Genomic DNA, 27,376 nt, shown 5'->3' with positions numbered 1-27,376 from the left:
GACAAGAACAAGGCGAGGATAAAAGTGGCTGCAATAAATGCAAGGAAAAGATTATAGTGGGTGTATTTTTTAGACTGCACATAATTAAAACAAATTGCACCAGAATTAAAAAAAATACTATGTAGTAAAAGAAACATTCGTCGTCTACTCTTAACGGCCGGTAAGTGGCTTTATATTTTACGGTTACAACGTTTGCCAGTGAACGGAAAGAATTGTTACTTGGTTATATGAGTCGATTATTGTTACATCCTTAAACGGCATTTGTTAATATTTATTTAATGAAAATAAATTTTGTGCGCATTCAAAGTAGGGTTCTTTCATTTCCGTTGGCACATTTTGTACATAATAAATGTACATTTTGTACATTTTGTCCACGAAAAATTCGGTAAAAAAAATAAGCGCGCATAATCGCAATGACATGCTGCGTGTAGGGGTAATGTGTTACGCACCTGGTCAGGTATATATAAAGTAGTAGGCTCAGATTCTTGCAGAATAGATAAAGGTGAGTAAATACGTCAAAACAGTGGGATATATCTAAATAAAAACATTGTTGCAAGGAAGCCAGGTCACTGCAAGATGGAGACTTCCAAGTGTTCAACAGGGGTTGAACAAGGGCCTTCTCAGCCCGGGGCCATCGTTTCGACAAGGAAACTTAATTGTCTCCGTTAGGGCGAAAATAAGTTCCCTTGTCGAAACAAATTCTTTCCGGGCCGAGGCTTCCGCTGTTTACCCTCACTGTTGATGATCGCGGCGAAGAGATCTACATGGGAAAAAATGGTAATGCTGATTACGTTAATTGTTGTGCATCTGTCACGTAAGGAACTGCATGCAAAAAATATATTCTTTGCGTAAAAAGTTACTTCTCATCTTACTTTCCTTGCAACTTGAAGCACGGCGACATGTTTGATGCTAGTGCAGTTCTCTGAGATATCTGCTTTGTGGAGAATTTGCTTAAAAATTAAATTGCGGGGCTTAACATTTCAAAGTATTACACGTGCTATGAGAGACGCAGCAGTGGATGGTTGCTGATTAATTTCGACGATCCGGAGTTATTTTACGCTCAACCTAAATAGGATGCACAAGTGTTTATTTTCCTTCATTTGATTTTGTTTGTTTATTTTGCACCGCGCTCGGGAATCGAACCCATGACCTGGTGATCGGCAATCGCGGCGGGTTCGTACTGAATGACATTATTTTTTCACTAACTTGTGCTTGCGGAGACGTTGGTGGCAGGTATAGCTGTCAACTCCTCTTTTGTGACGTGTAAACTATGCGTAAACTCGCACAAGAATGTCACTGAGCAGATGTAAACGAAGTCCTTTATTACTTAATAAGTGGCGTACCAAAACCACATCAAACACCACATCATTTCAGAGCAAGGCCCACATCACAGGCAGATGGCTCTCGTACACGGAAGCAGGTTACGCGCCTAGATAGTCTCTGTGGACGCATTTCCGCACGAACCGACACTTCATATTTCACGTGAAACAAATATCTGAATATATATGTCGATATAGACACGTTCGAGCAAGGGCTGTGCAGTCAAATCCATTTAAGTAGAACTTTCTCAAAGGCGCATCCACTATATATAGTTCGACTACCACGTAATTTGATTGAAAAAGTTCGTGAAATCTTACTACTGAAAGCACTGGTCTAATTATTTTACCAAGAAAGACACTGATTGAGCTGTCAGATGCAGCTTCTGACTTTATGCAATAGTTCGTTCATTGACCGGCACATCCGGACCTGCGTGAACCACGCCGATTAATGAATATGCGGTAGGTTTTTTGTAAATTTTCTATTCATTCAATTTTTTTTACAGCGAAGTTGTATATATAGTTACTCTCTGCCGGTGGTCGCTGCCCGTCCGTCTACACTTCGCGTCGACACGAAAAAAATTTCGTATCCAGTTTCTCGCGAAAGTTCTGTAGCTCTCAATCTAATGTAGATGTATTGAAAAAAAAATGCACTGAAATTGACCGACACAGCCGACACAGCCGACGCAGCACTGTTGCGACACGTCGTGAAAGGTTTGCTGGTAATTTAAGTTTCAGTGATGGGTCGAGGCTGTATAAATGACATCGAGTGTTCTGTGGTGTTTGCCAGTGACTTAACGCGATGGTATGAGCGAGACTGCGAAGCTCTCTTGCAGCGTCCACTCTCGATAAAGGTATAAGGCGAGTCGGTGCGCCAGCCTGGGCACGTTGGGCAGCGTCATCGGCGAGGTGATTACCAACGATGCCACAATGTCTCGGCAGCCACTGAAAGATGATATCATGTCCTCATTCTGAAGTGCAATGGCAAGTTTCTTTAATTTTAGACACCAGCATAACCACTGAGCAACCGCGGCGGGTAAATCAATTGTTTTATCGAAACTATCAAAAAACAAATTATATTACAATTAGCCGCTAAGACGACTCTAACATTACGCCGAGTTTCATCTACTTTTCGCAATTACGTAGTTCACAGTGAAGTTGTAAATATTCTGAAGTTCCCGTCTGCTATGTGGTGGTACTTGCACAGGTCACTACATTGTAAACGGAAGTAACCCCTAGAGGTGTATAGTGCTTGCTCTATATAATGCGACCCCACCCCCCCCGTTTGGGAGTTTTCTCGAGGTGCAGTACGAGTATAAAAATAAGTATCGCGTCAGTTTGCGTGGAGACTTATATGCAGATGCTATAGGTGAAATTTCGAAATATACACACAAGACCGCCCAACAAATTCAAAGAAATAATTCAATGGAAGCACATAAATCATAACATTCATAAACATTTGAGAAACGCCCAATTCAGAACTTTGAAAGACATCCAACGTACAGGCGGACACGCAAGAAGCAACGCTGCTAGTATATATAGCCACGATACTGTGTGCCTCTAAACCACCTTGTCAACAGCTGTGCTGTTTTCAGGATTACGACTAACATGATCGCTAATACGACATCCGCTTGTCAGAAATTAACAGAACACCTCAATCAACACAAAACTGTTCCTCCAGAATAGTGAGAAAAAAGGTTAATGGCGTAATTTTTCCAAATTAGCATGCCATTCTGTGAGTGCTGAAGCGACTTCGCACACTGCCGGAGTTCGCGGCCAAAAAAGTAGCAGCAAGCAAAAAAAATGTAAGTTCGTGTGCTTCACGGCAAAATTAATTTTGCGCGAAATAGTGGTAGCGTAGCAAGAATTTATCACGTGCGAGCATGACCCGCAGCAGCCGACGTAACATGTAAAAGTGCTGTTTGGATCGCACCGCTGGTACGATCTGTTGGGAACTCGGCGCTGACGCCCGTGGTTGTACCTGGGTCGCAAGCCCCAAGGGTAGCGTTGGCCTGGCGGCCTGGGGTACAACTGGAAGCATCCGAAGGTCCCGGCAAAGCATGAGTCGACTGGTAACAACGAAACAACTTGTTTATTTTAACATCGCAAAGAGTTGGCGGTCAGGTTTGACCGAAGTAGAGAGACGGGAGAGCACTTCACTCAACAGAAGAAATCGGAGCCCTCCTTTTGGCGTCCGGGGGCAGCTGTTTTTATACTCTCGCAGTTGAGGGCAAGAAGGAACCCCTCAAAAGACGAGCACGTGAATGTACAATGGGCTAATGGTGACGCACACTGTCGAAGCGCTGCCGTAGCACCATGTCGAGCACGATCTCGTAGCACCCTGTCGTAGCGCTGCCGTAGCACCATGTCGAGCACGATCTCGTAGCACCCTGTCGTAGCGCTGCCGGTCGGGCACAATGACTGAAATGAGAGGATGATCCCTGCTTTCGCTTCGCCTGGTTCGGGCACAATGACTGGAATGAGAGGGTGATCCTTTGCGGTCGCATCGCCGCAGTCGCGCCTGGAAACACCTGCCGATGAGCGTTGCGGCGACGACGATCGGGCCAAAATGTCTGCCGCCCCGCCGCAGTCGCGCCGGCAAAACCACGTGTCGCAGGCGAAACGCAACAGACCGCCCCGCCGGGGGAAGGAGATCCCGATGGACAGGGGACTGCATCCGCTGTCCGGAGGGATGTCGCTCGATGATGCTCATAACCGAAGTCGGGCGTCCCTCGACGTTTCTTGAGCGCAGCGCACAGAGAAGGCCTCGTTCTCTCGTTCAGGTTCGCACGGGACACTGCAAAGTGACTTCGGGAGAGTTCACATTTTTGTTCTCGTTCCCGGCAAGCGTTAGAACTACGCTGAAACTCAACCGCTCAGTCAGCAAGCACGGCACAACCCTCACTAAGCCCTGCCAGGCTCTTTCCCCTTTTTATACCACTGCCTAGTTCCTTACAGTAGTCTAGCACCACTCAGAACGCGTCCACAAATTGAAAAATTGCACTAGAAAGCATATCATCACTTTGAAACACTAAACAAAAGCAATATGTTAAAAAAAATCCTGCCTCAGGAAGAAAAACATCAGTAACAAACAATTTTGAGGCTGATTCCTACGTTAGGGGCTTCGACTTAAGCCATCGGCGTTACCGTTGAGACTCCCCTTTTTGTAACGCACCTCAAAGTAATATTGTTGTAAAGCGAGGCTCCAGCGCAGGAGGCGGCCATTTTTGGGAGAGATGGTCTGCAGCCATTGGAGAGGGCAGTGATCCGTCTCAATGATAAACCTCGAGCCGGCTAGATAGCATGACAATTTCTGAACGGCCCACACGAGACATGCACACTCTTTCTCGGTGGCGCTATACGCCTGCTCACGACTGGTCAGCTTACGACTAGCATACAGGACGGGGTGTTCTACTTCTCCCTTTTCCCGTTGGCACAGTACAACGCCCATGCCTCGCTCACTAGCATCGCACTGAACAATGAACCCTTTTGTATAGTCTGGCGATCGTAGCACAGGCTGGTTTGTTAGGGCACTCTTTAGGGCGCTAAAAGCTCTTTCCTTTGTCTCGTCCCAGACGACTGTTTGAGGCTCTGTCTTTCTTAGAGCATCCGTCAGGGGAGCCGCGATATCAGAGTACCTAGGGATGTACCTCTGATAGTAGCCGGCGACACCCAAGAACGACCGAATATCGGTCTTGGTGCGCGGTTGCGGAAAGTCTCGCACAGCGGCCACTTTTATTTCAGAGGGGCGGCGACGACCCTGACCAATCACGTGACCGAGGTAGACAACCTCGGCCTGTGCTAACTGGCACTTAGGAGCCTTGACTGTCAAGCCCGCTTCGCGCAGGCGGGTTAGCACTGCCCGCAAGTGTGCCATATGCTCAGACCAGGATGCGGAGAATATCGCTACGTCGTCTAGATACGGTAAAGCGAATTCTTGCTGTCCCCGCAACACTTTATCCATGAGACTTGAAAAACAGTATGGCGCGTTCTTCAAACCAAAACTCAACACTTTAGGACGGAATGTTCCCATTGGTGAAATGAACGCCGCATACCTACTAGCCTCTTCTGTAAGTGGAACCTGCCAATAACCCCTGACAAGATCTAGGGTGGAAATAAACTGAGCGCTACTAACTTTCTCAAGGCGCTCCTCGATGTTAGGGATCGGATAAATTTGATCCTTAGTGATGGAATTAAGCCTGCGGTAGTCGACGCAAGGACGAGGTTCCTTGCCCGGTACCTCAACTAAAATCAAAGGGGAGGTATAATCACTCTCACCTGCCTCAATAACACCGAGCTGTAGCATTTTCTTTACCTCAGCCTCCATAATATCGCTCTGGCGGGGTGACACCCGATACGCCTTGGATCGTACTGGCTCTGTGGAGGTAAGTTCATTATCATGAGTAAGTACAGAAGTCCTACCAGGCCTCTCAGAGAACAGACCTTGAAACTCTTGTAATAGCTGGTGTAGTTCGGTTTTCTGCTCGGGCGACAGCGGTGCTTTACTGATAAGGTCACTAATGACTTGACCGGTGTCTTCCCTGTTCGTCACTGAGCCTAGTCCCGGAAGCTCGACCGGAAGCTCTTCAGGAACGTTTACCATCATGCACACCACCGCTTCCCTTTGTCTATAAGGTTTGAGCAGATTACAGTGGTAAACTTGCTGTGCTTTCCGCTTTCCTGGCAGACTTACCACGTAGTTAACGTCCGACAGTTTCTGAACAATTCGTGCTGGGCCCTCCCACTGCACGTCTAGTTTGTTGTTTAGCGATGTGCGCAATATCATGACCTCATCGCCAACCTCAAAACGACGGGCCCTGGCTGTCCGATCATAATAAACCTTGGCCCTCTGCTGGGCCTTTGTCATTGCTTCACCTGACAACTCCTGTGCCCTTCTTAAGCGTTCGAGGAGCTTAAGTACGTACTCCACCACGACTGGGTCGTCGCCCCTGCCTTCCCATGATTCTCGAAGCATGCGAAGCGGAGATCGAAGCGAGCGACCGTACACCAGTTCAGCTGGCGAAAACCCCGTAGCCGCATGCGGCGCGGTCCTTAAAGCAAACATCACCCCAGGCAGACACAGCTCCCAGTCAGTTCGATGTTCAAAACACAACGCTCTCAACACGCGCTTCATGACGGAGTGGAGTTTCTCAACGGAATTCGACTGTGGGTGGTACACTGAGCTGTGTAACAGCTTTACCCCACACCTTTCGAGAAAAGTTGTCGTCAAAGCGCTAGTAAACACTGTGCCCTGATCTGATTGGATTTCCGCAGGGAAACCAACTCGCGCAAATATGGACAGTAGTGCATTAACTATCTCAACTGAGCTGAGTTCTTTAAGCGGCACTGCTTCAGGGAACTTTGTCGCTGGGCAGATCACAGTCAAAATGTGTCTGTACCCCGTGGCTGTTACCGGCAGAGGTCCCACAGTATCAATAACGAGCCGTCTAAAAGGCTCCGTAATGATAGGTACCAATTTCAACGGCGCCCTCGATTTGTCCCCTGGTTTGCCCACCCGCTGACAAGTGTCACATGTCCTCACGAAATGGTCTGCGTCCCGAAAACACCCTGGCCAATAGTACTCTTGCAAGAGACGGTCCTTAGTTTTCTTAACTCCAAGGTGTCCGGACCACGAACCCCCGTGTGACAAGCGCAACAGATCCTGACGATAGCATTGAGGCACGATCAGCTGATCGAACTCCACTCCTCTGCGGTCTAGATACTTCCGGTACAGGACTCCACCTCTTTCCACAAAACGCGCAGTTTTCCTGGCGATACCTTCTTTGACATTGCAGCGCACATTTTCCAGGCTGCCATCCTTTTTTTTGCTCGGCTATCAAAGCCGTCCGGCTGACTTTTAGCAACCTATCAAGTCCGTCTGACGTAGGCGCGATGAGCAAATCAGTAAATAGCTCTTCTAACTTTCCCGTGTCGGGCGTTTCCTCTCCAGTATCTGGCGCCTTTAACGTTACAGACTCAAGTTTATTCAGTTCGGGCGTGCTCGGAATATCAGCTTGCTGCGCCTCTGACCCTTTTTCGTTGTTTGATAACGTCGGCCCCGCAACTACCGCCTTTGCAGCGAGCTCCCGAACCTTCGACCTGGTTAAGGCCTGAACACTAGCTTCACCAAACAAAAGCCCCTTCTCGCGCAGGAGGTGATCGGACCTGTTTGAAAATAGGTACGGGTACTGGGGTGGCAGCATAGATGACACTGCCGCCTCCGTCTCAAGCGCTCCGAAAGGTCCTTCAATAAGCACCTTTGCTACTGGCAGACACACGCTATGAGCTTCCACGGCTTGCTTGATCCATGCGCACTCGCCCGTGAACATATGGGGTTCTACGTAAGACGGGTGAACTACATCCATCGTAGCTGCGGAATCGCGAAGCACTCGGCACTCTTTCCCGTTCACGAGGAGGTTTCGCATGTAAGGCTCGAGAAGCTTCATGTTCTCGTCAGTGCTGCCTATTGAAAAAAACACAACTTTTGGTGTTGTTTCCGGACACTGCGCCGAAAAGTGACCCGGCTTCTGGCACGTATAACACAAGCGCGCTCGCCTCATCTCGAACCGCTTTCTGCGTTTGGCTGCCGCCGTCTCTTTACGTTTGGTCGGACTGCTTTCGCTCGCATCCGCACTACGCGTGTCCCCCTTTAATCTCATGGGTGTGAACTTTGGCCTCTCAAACTTCGAGCCAAATTCACCCTTTTGACCGTCCTTAGCTCCGCGAGCCCGACGCGTCACAAACTCCTCGGCTAGCTCAGCGGCTTTAGCCACCGTACAAACGTCTGGCCTATCCAAGACCCAGTATCGCACGTTCTCCGGTAACCGACTATAAAACTGTTCTAGCCCGAAACACTGCAGAACTTTATCGTGGTCACCAAACGCTTTCTCTTCTTTGAGCCACTCCTGCATGTTCGACATAAGCCTATACGCAAACTCTGTATATGACTCACTTCTGTCTTTCTCATTTTCCCGAAACTTCCGACGGAACGCCTCCGCAGACAGCCGGTACTTTTTTAGCAGACTCGATTTTACTTTGTCGAAATCCTCTGCTTCCTCTCTATCCAAGCGAGCGACTACGTCGGCCGCCTCGCCGGGTAACAAAGTGAGCAAGCGCTGTGGCCACGTTTCCCGAGAGAACCCCTGCTTCTCGCACGTTCGCTCAAAGTTAACCAGGAACAAACCAATGTCCTCTCCAAGCTTAAACGGCCGCATCAGGTCAGTCATTTTGAACAATACTCGTTCTCCTGCACCGTGTGCCTGACTTCCATTACGAGCGCGTTCCATCTCTACCTCGAGACGCTTCATTTCCAAAGCGTGTTCGCGCTCTTCTTTTTTCTCTTGTTGCTCTCGCTCTTTCTGTTCTTTACGTTCACGCTCTTCTTTTTCTTTCTGTTCTTTAAGTTCCCGCTCCTGTCTTTTTGACCTCTCCTCAATAGTCTCAAGGCATTCCGACAGCTCGTCATCCTCAGCCTCTAACTCAAGAATAGCCTTTAGCAGTTCAGGTTTTCTTAGTTTGTCTGAGACATCCAGACCCAACTCTCTTGCAAGCTCCAACAATTTCGGTTTGCGCAACGACTTCAAATCCATGGCTGCTCTGAATGCTGCTTTCTCTACTGCTTACTATTGTCTTGCCGCAAACTAACCCGGCAGCAACGACAACCACAATTACCAGCTCTGTTTCTGACACTAACAAAAGCCTGGCAAAGCTCAGAAGAAGAAAGTCCCGCACTCACCAAACCTCGCAGCCAAGAGTCCAGCGCAGTCGTTCCGCTGCAGGCAACCAGTCGTCACACAGGGCTCGTTGCACTGCTCCCGGATCGTCGTTGAGCTGCTCAGCATACCGTCAACTGCATCTCTTCGCTGCTGGCCTCCGTTGTCGCGATCTCACCGCTGGCAGACAGTTGTTTGGAGTCGGAGGCGATCTCACCGCTGCCAACCAGATGTTTGGATCGCACCGCTGGTACGATCTGTTGGGAACTCGGCGCTGACGCCCGTGGTTGTACCTGGGTCGCAAGCCCCAAGGGTAGCGTTGGCCTGGCGGCCTGGGGTACAACTGGAAGCATCCGAAGGTCCCGGCAAAGCATGAGTCGACTGGTAACAACGAAACAACTTGTTTATTTTAACATCGCAAAGAGTTGGCGGTCAGGTTTGACCGAAGTAGAGAGACGGGAGAGCACTCCACTCAACAGAAGAAATCGGAGCCCTCCTTTTGGCGTCCGGGGGCAGCTGTTTTTATACTCTCGCAGTTGAGGGCAAGAAGGAACCCCTCAAAAGACGAGCACGTGAATGTACAATGGGCTAATGGTGACGCACACTGTCGAAGCGCTGCCGTAGCACCATGTCGAGCACGATCTCGTAGCACCCTGTCGTAGCGCTGCCGTAGCACCATGTCGAGCACGATCTCGTAGCACCCTGTCGTAGCGCTGCCGGTCGGGCACAATGACTGAAATGAGAGGATGATCCCTGCTTTCGCTTCGCCTGGTTCGGGCACAATGACTGGAATAAGAGGGTGATCCTTTGCGGTCGCATCGCCGCAGTCGCGCCTGGAAACACCTGCCGATGAGCGTTGCGGCGACGACGATCGGGCCAAAATGTCTGCCGCCCCGCCGCAGTCGCGCCGGCAAAACCACGTGTCGCAGGCGAAACGCAACAGTGCGCAGTCTTACATATTTTAGACCGCACTACTTGCTCAGCGTCCGAGCAATGTGTCTCGGTTATGAAAAGGAGCTACATCGCTGATCTGTCGAACGAATCATCGCACTCGGAGCCAGCAAGCATGCTTCTAAATCAGCGTCTGAGATAGAGCGTGATGTTAACGAAATATCGGAATCAACGGCGGGATAAAAACAGAAGTGTGCGCTAACGATTCGATTCACATTGCTCAGTAAGGAGCTTTATTTACAGCACGCATACTCATGTCCTACCGTTTTTCCTGGGCGAGGATACCCGTATACTCAGATAAATAAAAACAGTTGCTTGCACTCCGGTCTTTCTAAGAAACCTCATAAATCAATAAGAATAAATCACTATACAGTCAAAAGATGTATTCGGTGTCTGTGTCCTTCAATAATAATAATAATAATAATAATAATAATAATAATAATAATAATAATAATAATAATAATAATAATAATAATAATAATAATAATAATAATAATAATAATGCCTATGTATACATAGATCCGTCGACTGAGGTAAAACACCACAGCTTCGCTGCTTGTCCTTCACAGAGTGGAAGGGCTGAATAATTTTTTGAGGGGCTGTTGTGATGTGATGTGACGTGATAGGGCGCTGCCATGGCTCTGGAAATCCGCGCATGGCACGCACTATATTAAAAAAAGAAGTACGTTTTTTATGACGGGTTTGAGAGGGCTTTGTTCGCAGGGAGAGTCAACTAACCGAGCCGTTTGACGTTGCGCGGAGTTCAATGTATCGGATGCCAATGCGATTTTCGTCCAATGTAATGGTAGATTTTGCCCATGTGTTCTCGCCGCAGCTTTACGGTGCTCAGAAAAATTTTCTTTACGAGGTAATTTGGGTTAACCAGGTTCTATAGAATCGAGTTGGACATTATGTTGTTTGCCGTAAAACTAAGATTCCGACATCTGACACGCAACATTCTGCTATTAACGAGTTTTATCGACCCTGTTTTCTTTTGCTTCTTTATTTTTTTTGGCAACTTTTCAGTAAATCGACGGAAACGGGCGAAATGGTATATTCGTTGCCCTTCGTTCACTTCGGATCTTTTGTCATCGGGATCTTCTGTGGTTTATGCACGTTGCACAGTGATCGGTGGCGTCCAAGTAAGGTAAGTGCTGCTTTCCAATCTTTGGTTTGCTGCGGCTGAGTCAGTCGATGCGATAAAATAGCACGACACAAAAAAGATAGAACCACAATCCTTTTGTTTCTTTTTCTTCTGCGTCTTCTCAGCCTTTTTATTTCTCTTCTGTTGTCTTGTTATTTTTTTCGCGCTGCTTGCCCGAAAAATGGAATACCAACTTAGCCAGCAGATCATTTGTCTGAGGTTTACCAGTCGGTTCAGGTCTGCAGCGGCATAAATATGCTTTTCTTTCATTATCTTGCTACATATTTGTGGCGTGAGCTGTGTTTTATGGGATTTCTGAGCAAAAGCCAGCAGGCCTGTCGTTTTGAATACTTCTTTTTCTGTGTAACAGAAATGGAGTAGCCAATATTTTCTATCTCTCTCTCTCCACTGCAAGACATTTAAGGAAAACGAACTAAAAGAAGGCACTAAACATTGATTACAGAGCTGATGTAGCTTCTTCAGAGCCTACGGTGAATACGTGATCTTAAAAACGAGCAAATTAGTAAACAAAAAACTGGTGAAATTTTGGAGGCTAAGGGCGTTCCCCTTCTTTCATCCCAAGGGAAAGTGTTGTCTAAGGCGCCTATAATGCTTAATTATGTGCATACCTTGGCGTAAAGGATGCGTCGAAGGACCTTCTTGAAGTACGTGCGAGCGAGTGAAGGCATTTAGGACGGCTAGATGTTTGTCAGCCGCTGCTTTGAAGCCACTTAAGACCTCGTCCGCAGTGCGTAGAAACCTTCGTCCACGGTGCTCGCTCCAATTTTAGCAAGCACATGCTTTGCGACAGCTATGGGCCGCACTCTTTTGCAGGCCAATAATTTCCTCCGAAAATTGGGACTCCGTCGCGAGTGGCTACGAGAGCAGCAAGCACGGCGGTTCAGCTAGCAGTTGAATGATGCTTAGTACATGGATTTTCCTAAACTTTCAAGCACTCGGTTTAGAAAACTGAGCGCTTGGAAAGTTAGAACGCTAAAGCGTAGCAAATAATGTCGCAAGAATGTGTGAAGCCACGAGCACGAAGATCAGACCAATCCATGTAGTAACCATCATTCCCATGGCGGCCGAACGATCGCATCGCCAGAGTTCCCTCTGGTAATGCTGCAGAACGCCCCTTTAGACGCTTCCCATGCATTAACAAAGCAGAAGGCGTCTCCGATAGACAGTGACCGTATAGCAGACGACATCAGCGCACAGATCTTTCTGTGTTGCATTCCAAAGGCCGACAGCCTCGCTCTCAGGTCGCGCTTTCTTGACGGATGCGGCCGGAACGAGAGGCACAGACACGAAGGAGCGACACAAAGAAAGCGGGGGACGACGTGCGGGAGACATGGCGACAACACACGCGTCGTGTCGCTGCCTTCCTCAGCTCGAATGACATTAAGCAGCCAGCCGACGAGCGGAAGGAGGGTGGTTCTCGTCAAGACAGGAACACCCACTGGTTGCTTCGCGTCGCGTTGCTTGCGTTTTTGTTCGATTGACAGGGACGAGTCACATCAACGTTGGTTGAACCGGAAGCTGCATCCCGCGTTTTACTACAGCCGTTGTTTGTTCGGCGGGGACTCGCCACTTTTGCAGGCTAGATCACGTTTACTGCGTCATTTCTCCAATAGAGCCGACTGATGACGCTGTACAGGCAGAGAAATTAGCGCAGTGTACGGTTACCGCTCATGGCTTGATCGCACGCGACGCAGTGCCGCATGGTTAACGACCTTATATGCAGGGTGTCCCGTCTATCATGCACCAAGATTTAAGAATATGCAAATGTCACGTGGTTAGAAAGAGCCAAGCTAATGTTGTATGCCGTCGCTTGGAGATACTCAGATTATTTATTTTTATTGCACTCCGCCTAATTACATAATTAGTAGTAATTAATTAAACAACTTCCCGAATATTATAACAAGGCGAGAAGTATCAATTAGAAAATTGTAGAACAACATGAAAAGCTCCCGATACAGCTTTCTGTTGCTGAATACGTGCTAGAGAGCAGTATTTTTTTCCGAGCGTAAAAGCAGCCCGCAATATACACGCAAAGTGCCTCGAGCGGCCTGTCGCGCGGCAATTTTGCGTGTATTCGCGGGCTTCTTTCACGCTCGGAACAACGCTCTTATGCGGCACGTATCGAGTAACTGAAAGCTGTATCGGGAGTTTTTCATGTTGCTCTGCAATTTTCTCAGTGATACTTTTAATCTAATTATAATATTCGAGAAGTTGCTTAATTAATTAAGACTAATTATGTAATTAGGCGGTGTCTGAGTATCCCCAAGTATCAAGTATAATCTGAGTATCTCCAAGCGACGGCAAACAACATTAGCTTGGTTCTGTCCAGCCACGTGGCATTTGCATATTTTTAAGTCTTGGTGCATGATAGTCGGGACACTCTATAATTTTCGTCGGAAATGGTCATCACCGGCGCGAGGAGTACTCCGTTTTAGGCGCGATGATTGCTACGCGATGGACTTATTTTGGATTCACTTTTTGTTCATAACTGGAATTAACTTCCTTTTAACCTTTCTTGTTTAGCTTGTACCGCCTTGTGCGCGTGTACAATGCTATAGAGGAGAAATAAAGTAAATACAAAATTGCTTATAGACACCCATTTCTATCGTCGTGTACTCAGGTCAAAGGAACTCTATCATTCTAATGAGAGGGACTTGGTTCCGTTAGTAAGAACAAGAACCTCTGCTACCTGAACATGCAACCACATGCATGAGACGCCGAAATGTGCGTGAGCGCTTTAGACATTGTTCAGGACAGCTCAAGTTCACTGTGATTGCGTGAGGAAGTTACAAAAAATTATTTCATGAATACAATTCGTTTTTTGTTGTTACCTTTTTGCGCAGCATACGTCACTTTTAGTTTGGTTAAGTCCCCTGCCACTAGAACAAAAAGAAAAGTGCAGGGGAAAAGAGGCATGGTGGCATGAGTGCCGTTTTACTTCGATGGACAAATGGACTTAGACAATGTCTTAATTTACTTTCCAGTCGGCTAACAAGAGCGACGGGAACTGCTTTGGTAATCTCACGTCTCTCACGGCTGCTTCGGCGGTGGCGACGATATCGATGTGTACCCTCGAGAGAGCTCTTTTCGAGCAGTTCCAATTACTCTTGCTTGCCCGCGACTTTACGTTAGCTTCACTGCTGCGACGAATCTTTGTTGTCACTATAGACAGGGAATACTAAGATATTGCACACGAAAAGCAAACACGCTCACACACAAAACATTCACCAGCAGTGGCGGCATCGCCGTGAAAATTCGAGTCCCCTTCCTCGGCAACATATTTGGTGGGCGCGAGAGAGGATGTAAATGCTTTTAGTGCTATCATAGGTTCCAATCCGGCAATCGGCATTGCGTCAACGTCGTCACCCGCGATGTCCTTGTCCTTCCCGACGAACGACTGGACTGACCGGTGGCAGTGCTTAAGCATGCGAACTGCTTCACCAGTTATGGGTCCCTGGGCCTAGATTCACCGAGGGGCCTTTCGCAAAGCCTAAAGTTCGCCATTAGGCTCCTTAATCCTTCCGTATCATTTCACTCGGAAGCCGTGCCGGCACCAGTCGTACAAAAGCGTTGGCGTAAACTTTAAGCTACAATGAAGAGGAACGTTAAGCCGCTTTAATAAACCACATATTTACAAAGCCAGAGCGGTCGCTCTAACCGTGATAGGAGGCTCGATAAGCCAGAAAATATGCAAAAACGTAAGGTGGTTGCCGACGCTTCTGTGATGTTCTCGTAACAGCTCTCGCTGTGACGTCGAGCATCTTGACGGCGTCTATATATATATATATATATATATATATATATATATATATATATATATATATATATATATATATATATATATATATACCTAGCAATTTTTGAAAGTGTGATTCCTCTAATTGCTCGAAAATGGTCCAAACGTGACAATATACTTCGAAATTTGTTACGTCACGCTGACATCGCAGTGCTAAGTTCAAGAAAGGGAAACTGTCCTATCTCGTCCAAAATTCGCAACCCTTTTCCTCCTGATGAATGAAACTCGAATACCTTGCCGGTGTGAAATGATTTAGAGTTGCTGTTTAGTTCCCGTTTAATCCCACAAAGCGAAACGTATCAGTTTTGCTACGCCGACTTTGATACCTAAAAACTCTCATTTATTCGCGTGAAACTTAACGCAAGGCCCATAGTAGCGTGTTTCTTACGCAGGAGCAAGTTTTTTAGTTGCGAATAGCTCAGCAGAGCAATTACTACATCATTGATTACAACACGAAGTTTAAACTCAAACAACAGTCTATTGATTTTTTTTGTACAACCTACTTTTCGATGGCCGAAATCACACTGAATATGCTCTCGTTTTCTTTTATGTGGAATGGTGTTTGGGCTTATGAAAGAGAGCTCGATGAGCTTGCGCTTTCTGCGTTCGGTGCGGGCGGCTTCTTGCGAGTGCCTCCCGCCAAGTTGTGCGCCATCCTGCAGTGTTCTCGCTGCCTGCTGTGGGCGCTGTCACTGTGCTGCACTACCGTGGTGGTGTTCGCCTCGTGGCCCTGGAACAACCTGAAGCTGCCGTCGAGGGGCGTGGCGGCGCTCTACGCGGCCCTGCACAAGAACGCCTGGGCGCTGTCCCTCGGGTGGATCACCTACGCGTGTGCCACGGGACAAGCAGGCAAGGCGATACTGTACGCGTACTCATGAAGCGATGCGTGCGCGTATAGTCAGATAGAATTTGCTCGCGAAGTCGACTATGGTAGCCCTTTTGCAAGCGTTAGTGCAAATCGCTTTTAGATCGAATTATGCTCGAATTAGTCCACGCGACGGCAATTACAGTGCTCGTAGAACTGCTTTCGCGTATGCACAGTTTTCCGCAGGACCCTGGCGCCCATTGCTGTTGATTGTTCTGCTCGAACGCTTTGGGCCATGCCTGTAATGAGGGTGACTCACTAAAGAACATTTATTCTTAACGTGTCACTGATTTTTGGTCCATAGAAAAAGACTTTTGGAAGAGCCCTTTCCAAACCTTAGCCTAAAATGTACTCTTCCGGTGGTCTTCTCCTTTGGTGCTTCCTCTCCGTGTTTCAGCCACAGTAACGTTGGTGAGGCCATACTCGACTTCCTGTGTGAGATACAAAGAACCCCACTCTAAATTTCTCCCTAGTCTTTGTCTTAGTTTGCAGTATTATTTGTGCAGTTATTGTTGTTCCCACTCTTTTCAACCCGCTGTGGTCGCTTATAGTGGCTTGGGTGTTGCGCTGCTAAGCATGAGGTCGCGGGATGAAATTATGGCCACGGCGACCGCATTTCGACGGGGCCGAAAAGCAAGAACACCCGTGTACTCAGATTTAGGTGCAGGTAAAGAACCGCGGGCGGTCAAAACTAATCTGGAATGCCCCACTACGGCGTACCTCATGATAAGATCGTGGTTTTGGCACGTAAAACCCATAATTAATGAATAATGTAATAATTAATCACACTTTTCTCCCCATAACAATATTATGCTTTCGTGTGTGATTCGGTTATTCGGCGAGATTTCTTCTTTTAGATTTACTGTGTGAATTTTTGTTGTTTGATATAATAGTCCTTGATGCAGAAGAGCATACAATTAATGCAAACTTAACAAAAGAGTGCTTATGATCTCGGTGCTACAGAGCAGTGCTACTCATTAATTCATGTCAGCAATTTAAATGGCTGTCACATGACATCTTGCATGACTGAGTAAAAATGGCGATGACACTAATCATAATGATCAATGTATAAAGCCATACTAAAAAAAGTGACGGTGAAAATGATTGTGGTCGCATTGAAGCTAGATGTTAGAAACGAAATGCTCTATCATTTTACATTGTGTTTGTTTTCTTTACGTTTCTCCCACCAAAAATCCAAAAATACTGGAATTTCAATGTTTTCAGCCAGAATAGCACTACCTGCGATTTTTACGCGTTTGTCACTCCCTGATGTCGTGTAAATCCAAAATCGTGCAATCACCAGGGGATCCTAGTAGACCAAGTGGCTTATACAGAAGAACGCGAAGTGAAGAAAGAAGACGGGGAAGATGCCTCGAAATTCTCCGGAAAGTCGACTAAATTTGCTCCCTGCGAACAGCAAGCCCCCAGCAACGGCTGCGAGTCATGGGCGAAGACTATTACCGCGTTCTCGAGGTTGGTCGCGACGCCTCGCAAGAAGAAATACGACGCGCCTACCGGCGGCTGGCACTCAAACTGCACCCGGACAAGAACCCCCAAGGAAAGGAGGCGGCCGAGGCGCGCTTCAAGGCGGTCTCCGAGGCGTACGAAGTGCTCTCGGACCGAACGAAGCGGCGCCAGTACAACCAGTTCGGCAGCAGCGCCTTCAACGCTCAGCCGCAGACCGACTCGCCCGGCAGCAACTTGAGCGGCGGCGCGTACGCGTTCACTTTCCGCGAACCGGAAGAGGTGTTCAGGGAGTTCTTTGGCGCGGCCAGCGGTCCGTTCCAGGACCTGTTCGGCCGGCCCGGCCAACCGGGTAGGGTCAAGAAGGCGCGCGGCACCACCGTCCTGACCGGCGGCCTGCCTTTCTGGCCGCAGAACTTCGGCCCCGCCGAGCACTCGGGATTTCTGTACCACGCGGACGACGTGCTCTTCGCCACGCACGTGCCGGGCGGCATGAGCGTGGCGCCGGGCTTCGCGGGCATGCCGACGCAGGAAATGTGCTCCGCCTGGTACGAGGGCGGCAAGCGCATCGAGACGCGTACCACCATCGATGAAAGCGTGAAGACGGTGCTGCGCTTCGAGGACGGCGTGCCGGTGTCGCGCGCTGTCAACGGTCTCGTGCAGGCAGTCATCGAGAACAACGAGGTCATTCAAAGTGGTGCGCTCACTAAGCAAAAGCCTAGCGACATCGCAGCCGCGCCGCCGGGCCCCGGAGGTGCTCCGGTGCTCGGCAAGCGCGCCTCGCAGGCCAAGATCGCACGGACGGCGGCGCCGCCCGCCAGAGCCGCTAGTCCGCGCCAGAGCGATGCCAAACCGGGGCTCAAGTCCACTTCTGTTCGCGTCCCGAGCAAAATAGGGAAAAGCCGCGCTCGCTCCAAGTCCGCAGGTGGGCACAAGGACGCCGCCAAGAGCTCCAGGCCCGCCAAGAAGGAATCCGCCGATGGTGCGGCGTCGGCACCCGCCGCGCCGCCGAAAGGAAAGCCGCCCAAGTAGCCATCACATTGACCCCGTGAGATTGTAAGGCGTACCCAGGAATAACGCCTTTGGCGTTTTCACGGACGTGTGAGATTGAAGGTACCCATCATGCGCCTTTAGTTCAGTTGCGACGTGTATAGTGTAGCGCCGCAGTGAAGCTTTGGATACATTTACTCCCGTTTGAAAACGTGCTCATCGAATAGCTATACGTTAATTAGGTATTGTTTCAGAGTATATAATGTTTGTACGCGACCGATAATAGAATAAAACCTCAAATAAACGGAATCAACCTCAGGTTGGTCTTGAACGTGAATATACTTTCTCATAGTACGAAACTCTTTTCTTTGTGTCACTGCGTCCTAGTCCAGTATTTGCTGCTCCTATTATTCGCCCTTCGAACTGGTAAAAACTGCAAGCTCACATAAAAGGATTGTGCATGTCGTAATGTTTATTCTATCTTGTGGTGTGTGGCTGTCGCGTGGAAAATGCATTATTTTTGATCGCGCGCGTGGCAACAGCGCATGTTGAAATCGCAGTCCTATTAAAGGGTTATTCGTTTTGTGTTTGCATATTGTGCCTACTCGATGTCATTTATGGCCTAGGGGTTCATGCTCGATGAACTACGTACCCAAAACGTCGCGTACAGTTCTTCATACCGATGTTTCCTGGCTCCTTAGCCTGATGGTTTGGCACTTGGCATCGCTTTGTGGATCGGGACGCTCCCGTCGTTGAGGGCTGGCAAGACTTTTGCACCCATAACCGTAGCAGCTGTCGTATTTTAGGCATACGACGGATCAACGTGTGTTTTCGGTGTGCGGTCGTCTTGCGCACATGATTCGCTCTTGCAGCAGGGTCGCTTAAGCTGGATCTATGTGACAGACTGACCGGAGGTCCCACTGATCCCGTGCCGGCAGTATCGCGCGTCTGCAGGCACACATTCACACGACGGACCGAAATAACGACTGGATCGACAGCCTGGATCTAAGCCCTGAATATGCTTTGAAATGTAAATATCAAGAATAATGCAGGGCGTATACTACGTAACTTATGCCGAAATTTAAACATATGCGAGCACCACGCACGTAGGTGGACAGAACTAATGTAATGTTGTTCAGCGTCGCTTGGAGCAAGTTAGACTATATTTCTTAGTTCACCTCATTACTTAATTATTGTTAATTACCTTGTCAAGTATCAATTAACTTGTCAAGTCAGCTTCGCTGTCAATGATGAAATTGTAGACTATATTGAAAAATTCCCGATCCAGCTTTATGTCGCTCAATACGTGCTACATAGGCTTTTTTCAAGCCTGAAAGAAGTCCGAAAAACAACAAAAAGGTGCCGCGCGACTAGTCGAGCGGCACCTTTTGCGGGATTAAAGCCAGAGACACATGGTGCGATTTTACGTGCGATCGGTCGTACGACCATTCGCATCGGCAGCCGCACTCAACAGGTTCTCAACCAAATCCGCCGCACGCGGCGCCGAATCGCACGCCGCGCATGCGACCAAGTTGCTGAATATTGTCGTGCGACTGCCGCATCGGTCGGGCTACCGCAGCCAATGACAACGCCGGTAGCACGAACGTCACGGCCACGTGGTAGACCCGACGGGGCGGGGCCGGCGAGCGAGCGCCTCACCGCTCCGATCATGTCCGTTTTGTTTTTTTCTCCCTGGTCGAAACAAAGGCCTCTTTCGCCGCTGACGGCGGCGCATAAATCAGCTACAGTTTGTTTCTGACACGAAATAACTTATAAAATAAAGTGACTTCGAAAGAGTGCATATTATGAAACGTTGTGCGATATAGTAAATCGTTGGCGTGATTTCTAATCGGACGCGGTCAGCGCAGACGCGCCAGCAATCGTAGCGGCTCGCTTGACTGGCGTGTTTACTCATCGCTACTAACGGCACCGACAAAACTAACCGTATTTTCACTTAAGAGAAACATAAATGTTGCGCCATTGATTGTGCTGATGAATTTAGGCGCTTTATTACGAGCTGCGGACGCATCGGCCAGGGCCCTCGGCCTCGTATAGACGGCTGGCGAGCTATAGGCCTACACAGTCTCCCAGCCATCGCAAGCTCGCCTGGCATGCTCGTTCGCTTCCGTCGGCGCCAATGAAATCAAATATGCTGCAATGTAAGCGTGACATAACTGTGTACATGATGTGCCGACTAACATAGGCGCTTCGTTATACGAGCTGCAAGCGATCGTGTCGCAAGCGCCACCGGTGTAGGATTCGATGGCCGAGCGAGCTATGCCTGCCGGCTCCTAGCCATCGGCGGCTGTCAAAGGAGCCGTTACTGCTGTAGGAGTTGAGGAGGACTTTGGGATGAAAACTTGGGAGGTTTATTTACATTGTTTACAGTGAGAGTCAATTAACAGTCTTAAAGTCATTACGGGCCGGCAGCAACTCGGACGCTGCGGCCAGCGGCAAGAAGCTCGAAAGAGAAGAATCAAGGAATGCTCTAGGGATGCTCTTCTGCTGCTCCCGGTCTGCGTCTGTTAAGCCCTTCGGTGTCTCGAAGACACGTCACGTTCGGCCAATGGGAGAGCCCGCTCAGGTGTCGTCATTTTCGGCCAATGGTAGGCGCCCGTGCGATGGAGTCACACCCGGCGAAGAGAGTCGCTGCTTGGTCCTCCTGTGGTCTTGCCTTGCTGACTTGCAATGCGCCGTCACAATATATGGATGGGGGCGACGCAGCCAGGTTTTCACGGCGCATTACAGCCGTCTTGCTTCGGGAACCACTTTACCCGCAACAGTGCCAGGCTCTCGCTTCACTTTCGGGAAGAGTCAAGCAGTGAAAAGCTCCACCGGCGGCACACGAAGTGGGGGCTGCCAACTTGTTTGCACGTGCCGCGCCTCAGGAATGTGGTATCCGTGTTTCTGCGCTCCTTAATTAGCTGTGGTGCGATTCGATGTGGTCTGGGGAACTCGAAGTAGGCTCAGGAAACGGTCCCGTATCTAACACTGCTAACGCGGCCTTGCAGAAACACGTCTACAGTGCTTGCATAGGCGTGTTTATATTGTCATCGTTTGTTTCAAACAAGAGAGCTGTGCAAATACGTTTGCTTTCACTTTCTGTTCGAAGTTATGCAACATTCTGAACTTCCACGCGGGGGTGCCGGTTCTGGGCGGAGCTACCCGCCGCTCGGTCATTCGTACCATGTGTCCCGAATCGCCGCATGCGGCAAGTCGCACACGACGCGCCGTACGACAGATCGCACGGAAAATCGCACCATGTGTCTCCCGCATTAAGTGAGATTCTTTCATGCTTAGAAAAAAAAAAAAAACTGACGTAGCGTGTGTTGAGCAACAGAAGTCTGGATCGGGAATTTTTCAGAACGGTCTTCAATTTTATCATTGAAAGTTTTGCTGTAAATATAATACTTTAGAAGTTAGTTAATTAATAACTACTTGTGTAATTAGACGAAGTACAAAAAACTAGCCTGACTTGACCCAAACAACGGAAAACATTACCTACGTGGCACTTGCATATTTTTAACATGTAAGCACAAGTTACGTGGGACACCTTGCATAATAAAGGTTACCTTGCGTATACATCACTGAAATATACCTCTTCACGCGTTTATCTTAGCCAGCAATCCATACGTCTTTGTTTCTCATGTCGCGTTTGAACAGTTTCATGCAAATTAGAAAACGGTTAGGAGGGACCCAAATAGACGGACATTTTACGTGTATCGCGTCTGGGCTTTTTTACACACGATGGCACGCTCACAGCTCCCCGTGAGCGTGTCATCGGCGTTAATTGGTCTTTGGCGTCCACCGGCCTGCCGGGGTTCGTGCCTGTTGCTTAGCGTATCTCATTCCATCGTCGCCGGCACTCCCGTGGGATCTGCGAGGATGGCGTCGAGGACTCTGCCCTGCACCTGCAGGACAAACTACTGGTTTGGTCCGTCGCGTGGATCCAGCTTTAGGGATGAGATTAGCGTAACCTCGCGCGGCGTGCAAGAAACGCCTCAGACCGCGGATATATCAAGAACCACTAGAAAGGGTTATATAGCAGTAAGTTCGGAATTATCACACGCAAAAGCGAACGATGCTATGGGATGGACATGGTGACGAATAATGCCCTGGCGAAAAAAGTGCTAGCTTTTCTGCAACGTAGACAAACGATTAATCGGAGCTCGCAGACGATGCTCGCTAACGGAAGCAGTCCTCAACAGCCTCTTATTGCGCAGGCCCGGTGAACACGTTCTTGTCGTGGCGAGGATTCGTGGTGCCCAGCCGACTGACTTACTCCGTCTACCTCATCCACTACCTCATCTACTTGGCGCGCGTGGGCGTGATCACTGTGCCCATGCAGCTCCACGAATTCCTACAGGTACGTTGACAAACTTACATGGCCGTGGCTGCTAAACGACCACATAATTTATCTTGTTTTGCTATTATTATCGTTCCATCATGGCTGTCTACAGACTACCAGAGCAGTGCACTTTTGTGAGCACTGGCGCCTTCTATCGCAGAAAAAGAGAGAGAAAACACCTTTATTTACTGCGAAACCCGCTTTCCCTGCCCGCGGAGAGAAGGGAGGTCTGGTTGTCAGCCAAGCCTAGAACTTTAACGTCTTCGAGCAATGCCCTCGTGATGTCTGCGGGTCACCAGTCATTCCCCCAGGGTCGCAGGTCTACGTGCAGTAGATATGTGACTGCGATCCCGCGCGTAGCTGCGTAGCCGCCCGGGCAATCGCGCACAACGTGGGGTTTGTCCCGGAAGTCAGCGCACGCCATGCAAGGGAGAAACCGGTCGCTCATTGTGTGTAACGTTGAATTTAGGGGGTCGGCAGGGAGGGTATTCGTGCGTGCCTCAATAGGAGCACCTCGTTACGAAGTGAACTTGGATAAACTCAACAATTCGCAATGATTACACGAGGGATGTCCCGAAACTAAGTTTCGTCATTTATTTTCACACGGTAACTTCACTGAAAATGAAAATACACCATGGCATCATCAACTATACACCTTGCACTATTTTTCCCCATAGTTGCCACTGACATTGGGACATTTGTTGTAGCGTGCGATCGCTTCGAAGAAACCACTCTGGTAAAAACTCGGTGCCCTGCGATGCAAGGAATTGTCGCACACCCTGCTCCACCTCAGCATTGTTTTGGAAGTGACGTCCCGAGAGTGCGGCTTTCAGTACAGGGAACAAGTGCCCATTCATACCGGATAACAGGGGCCCGATCGGAGATCTTTGTTCGATACGCGTTCTGTTCAGTGGTTGCAACGTCACAAAGTGGCAGTATGCAAAATTTCTGAGAACGGGGCGGAGAGAGCAACCAATCAGCAAGCGGTGAACTCCCCGGAAGTTTACTTCCCTCGTTTGTCGTCTGCTTGCCGACAGTATATTACAAAACGAAATGTTTCTCGTCTTCCAACGAATGAAATATTTATTTTAAAAAATGCATTTTTTTCTTCTCAAGCTCAAACACGTTTTCAAATAGTAGTACGTGTGAATACTGCAATTTATAACTATTAGTTTCTCTGCGTCGTTCCTAGGTGGTTTCGCGCACAGCGAGAAGAAAAAAAAAAAAGGAAACGACGGGCACAGTGGCGCACTTTTCAAGAGGCAGCAACAACATTCCAGTGGCTCGCTGGCACCGATGATGGGGCCGATTTCGCTGTACAACCAACGCACCGTTTGTGTCGAGAAACGAAAGCGACGCCGGAATTCGCTTTCGGCGATTTCTTCAAGCGCGTTTCGCACCACCACCCGCTTTCCTTCCTCCTCGAGCAACGCCAGCGCAACAACCTAAGTTCCCAACGCAAGCGCCATTTCTCCCGAAATAAACTATGGATTGGATCCGAACGTGCTATTCAGCTTCCGAAGCCTCCGTCTGGATCCAATCCAATCCAACAGACGCGCCATGCGAAACCGATCTTGTAACAAGCGATGATCGCTCCAAACTTCCCAACTCCCGTCGCGTTCAGCGTCTAGCAGACGACGTGCTCGGTGGCAAGATGATTGACAGGAGCGTGTCGCCATTTTGACGCCACCAAAAATGTGGCCGCGCCCCGCGGCTGGCGACGTCGGCGCGGAGTAGGCCAATCGCGCACGCCGGTAACCGAACGAACGCGGCGAACAACGATCTCCGATCGCACCCCAGCATGCACCTCCATTGGCGACCATGTTGACAGAACACGTCTGTCTGCCATCGTGATTTGTACTCGACTTGCTCCTTCCGTCGTTGAACCAGCAACGGACATGGATTGTTATGGCGATTGTTTCTTTCACCTGGTGTACCCTGTTCTCTTTAAAAAAAAGATGACGAAACTTACTTTCGGGACGTCCCTGGAATGCATGTGCGCAGTTACTTAGTGCCTTCATCTGTTTGAAAAATTACGATAGGGAACCAGCGCTGGATAGGCGGCGCGTCGAAAAGAGTGCGTTGCACGCCGCCCCGGCGACGAAACGCGGCATATTCCAGCCGCTCGACCAGATGACACGACCGCGGCCGTTTCATAGTTCGTATGTTTCCGTTTTCGCACCGCTTCAATTGGACAGTTTTCGTAAAGAAGCTAGCGCCATCAAGTGAAGAAATGACGAAAGAAGCTTTTTAAGCTTTATATATTTTTCACAGTGTGTCGCGGCGAGCACGTGCGCTTCTTTAACGGTTGCGCCGTGTGTCGTTCCCATGCTTGTGTGGCAGCCTGCCTCGCAAATCTAGCAGCTACGGCGCCGGTCTTACTGCGCTATGGTTTAGGAAGTAATAGTTGGCCTGAAGACATTCCATACATCTCTGGCTACACATAAGAAATTCTGATGTTACTTCGCCACAGCAGTCAATGGAGAAGAAAGCTTTATCGCATCAGCTGACTCGAGCAAGCAAAGGTATGAGTGCTCCGCTGCTTGATCCGTAACAACCATGGCTACATTTAGCACAAATACATAAATTTACCGGATGCATCTCAGCGCCGAGTCCTCATCCGCATGCGCATCTTTAAAAACACATAGGCGGCTTAGTCGCACGTGCGCCGGCAGTATGCGCACACAACTCGCATTACAAAGCAGCTTCCCTGCCACATAATTCTTGGCAATGAATGGAAACTATTTACCTTTCGTATCGTTCGCTTGGTGTGGTGGCATTGGAAGGAGCTTGGCGGTGGTATTGCGAAGGAAAAATGGTTGGTACATATGCGGGATGGTGCATGCTATTGCTCATTTTGTTTCCGACGAAATGCCGACTGCAGATTCTGCTGTTTAGTACTGGCTGCCACGGCTAACCGTCATCACTATCGAATAAAACAAGCACACACGCTAAATTCGATTTAGATAACAGCCCGACACCGCTTGACAGGGCGACAAGACGGGAACTTACTCCGCTCGCCTGACTGCTTGGATCCAACGCCGCCTCCCTTCTTGTTCGTTGGGTTTAGATGGAAAGACGCAGAAGAGTACACCCTCCCTCATTCCGACGTAGTTGTGGCACTTGTATACGCAACAGTATCGTCGGCGTCCTTTTGATTTCCTTCGACTTTCAGCGCACGCAACGCCACTACCAGTAGCGATTTTCGTCCGCGGGAGCGGCTGCATTGTGCACGTCTGGCCGCCAGTGCGGCGCTGCAGGCGTCGTGAAAACTCCAGCGCTGGTTCCCCATAGCTTGCAATTTTCGAAATATGAAGCGGGCAAAAAATAAAAACACGACAACGTCTGAAGCCTCGAGAACGAAGATTAGACAGAAGCATGCACTACTCACCGTTTCCATAATAATTTAGTGGTCGCGGGGCCAGTACCGTCTAATAATTTTTGTAGTAACTTCTATACACACGTAACGAGAGCTGTACGCATTTCCTGTGATTGCTGTGACTTTCGCGACTGCATGTCCTGTAGACCGGTGTACGTATTAGCGCTTCATTTCATATAACAGATATAAAACGGTACCTCATGCTCAAAAGACAGTTTTACTGAGGGTATGTTCGGCGGTTTCTCAAAAACATTACATAATATAGGGCGACATACGATATGGGTTGTCCCAGCTTAACACACGGTCCAAGCCATTTAATAAACTTGTATATCCAACGCAATGTTGCAGTCTAAATGACGCGAAGCTTGAGTGGGCCAGGCAGCAGCGGATGGCAGGAGCATAGCCTCGTCGCCTGTGAGGCTGTTCGATGTCTGCGTCGCGCGAAGACGAAGGCGATGTCGGGTGCTTGTCGAGGAAAGAACGTTGATGAGAGTATATATGCAGAGAGAAGCACGGACACGTATCTAAATACGCTTTAAGGCTTCATATCTCTTGTGTCACCGTGGCTCATTCATTCTGGGCGATTGGTCAAGAACCGGCAGGTACCCAGTGGCACATGCCCAGCTGCGCATACCCAGTGCCGAAGTTATCTGTTCATGCCCGTTTGCGTATATACCATGTGACTGAAGTTGTGCACTATAGGCCGAACAGCAGCCAGCAGCAAGTTGTCTGTTGGATGTGGCTGCACAATTGACGACTATTATCGAGTCACAAAGATGCGCTTGAGTGTCGTTATTGCTTCATACACTGCAAATTATGGGACCAAATGAATTAGAAGCCTTTAATAACAGCAAAAAAGGTTGCAATATGTTACATCGACGCTAAATAGAAAAATCAATGCACTACGTTTGATTCCAGCGCCAGATTTTCCTTACGTAATCTTGTGAAAATGTTTAAGAGGAACAACGGATAGACTGCAAACGCTGGAGGTGTTGCAGAGCTCTCTTGAACTACAAGAGTGAAAAAAAAAAAAAAGAAAACCAGAAGCGTGAAAAATTTGCCGATAGGGAAATACAAACGGAAAGGATTACTATACGTCTCGATAGCATCGGCGCGATTGCGAAATATGTCTAATTGCCTTGTTCACAGCCGCACTCGGTGCTGCGTCGTCCCCGGACACGCTTTTCTCCACTCAAGCAAGAAAACAGCCGGCAAAGCTTCCAAGGTCCTTCCTCGCAAGCTCAGTCAGGATTAAAGAAAAAAATATAGCGATAAAGACCGACAGCTAGCGAGGATTAAAACTAAAGAACACCCTTCCGCCGCGCAACTCTGTAATGTGGCGATGACTATCGCAGGTCCGTGGAGGACGTTTAACGCGGGCGCTATATCC

The 27,376-nt window shown here is 48.8% G+C and overlaps 1 protein-coding gene across 1 annotated transcript in view; it reads left to right on the top strand.

Annotated features, from left to right (window-relative positions):
- Positions 1–27,376, top strand: part of LOC142571992 (nose resistant to fluoxetine protein 6-like) — an 85,115-nt gene that overhangs the window by 57,137 nt on the left and 602 nt on the right. The window contains exons 11-13 of the mRNA XM_075680766.1: positions 11,006–11,126; positions 15,603–15,789; positions 22,483–22,625. Of these exons, the coding sequence (XP_075536881.1) occupies positions 11,006–11,126; positions 15,603–15,789; positions 22,483–22,625 (451 nt within the window). The remainder of the gene's footprint in view (positions 1–11,005; positions 11,127–15,602; positions 15,790–22,482; positions 22,626–27,376) is intronic.

This window comes from Dermacentor variabilis, chromosome 1 (assembly GCF_050947875.1).
Source record: "Dermacentor variabilis isolate Ectoservices chromosome 1, ASM5094787v1, whole genome shotgun sequence".
In the NCBI taxonomy this organism is placed as follows: Eukaryota; Metazoa; Arthropoda; class Arachnida; order Ixodida; family Ixodidae; genus Dermacentor; species Dermacentor variabilis.
This window is presented reverse-complemented; position numbering and strand designations above follow the sequence as displayed.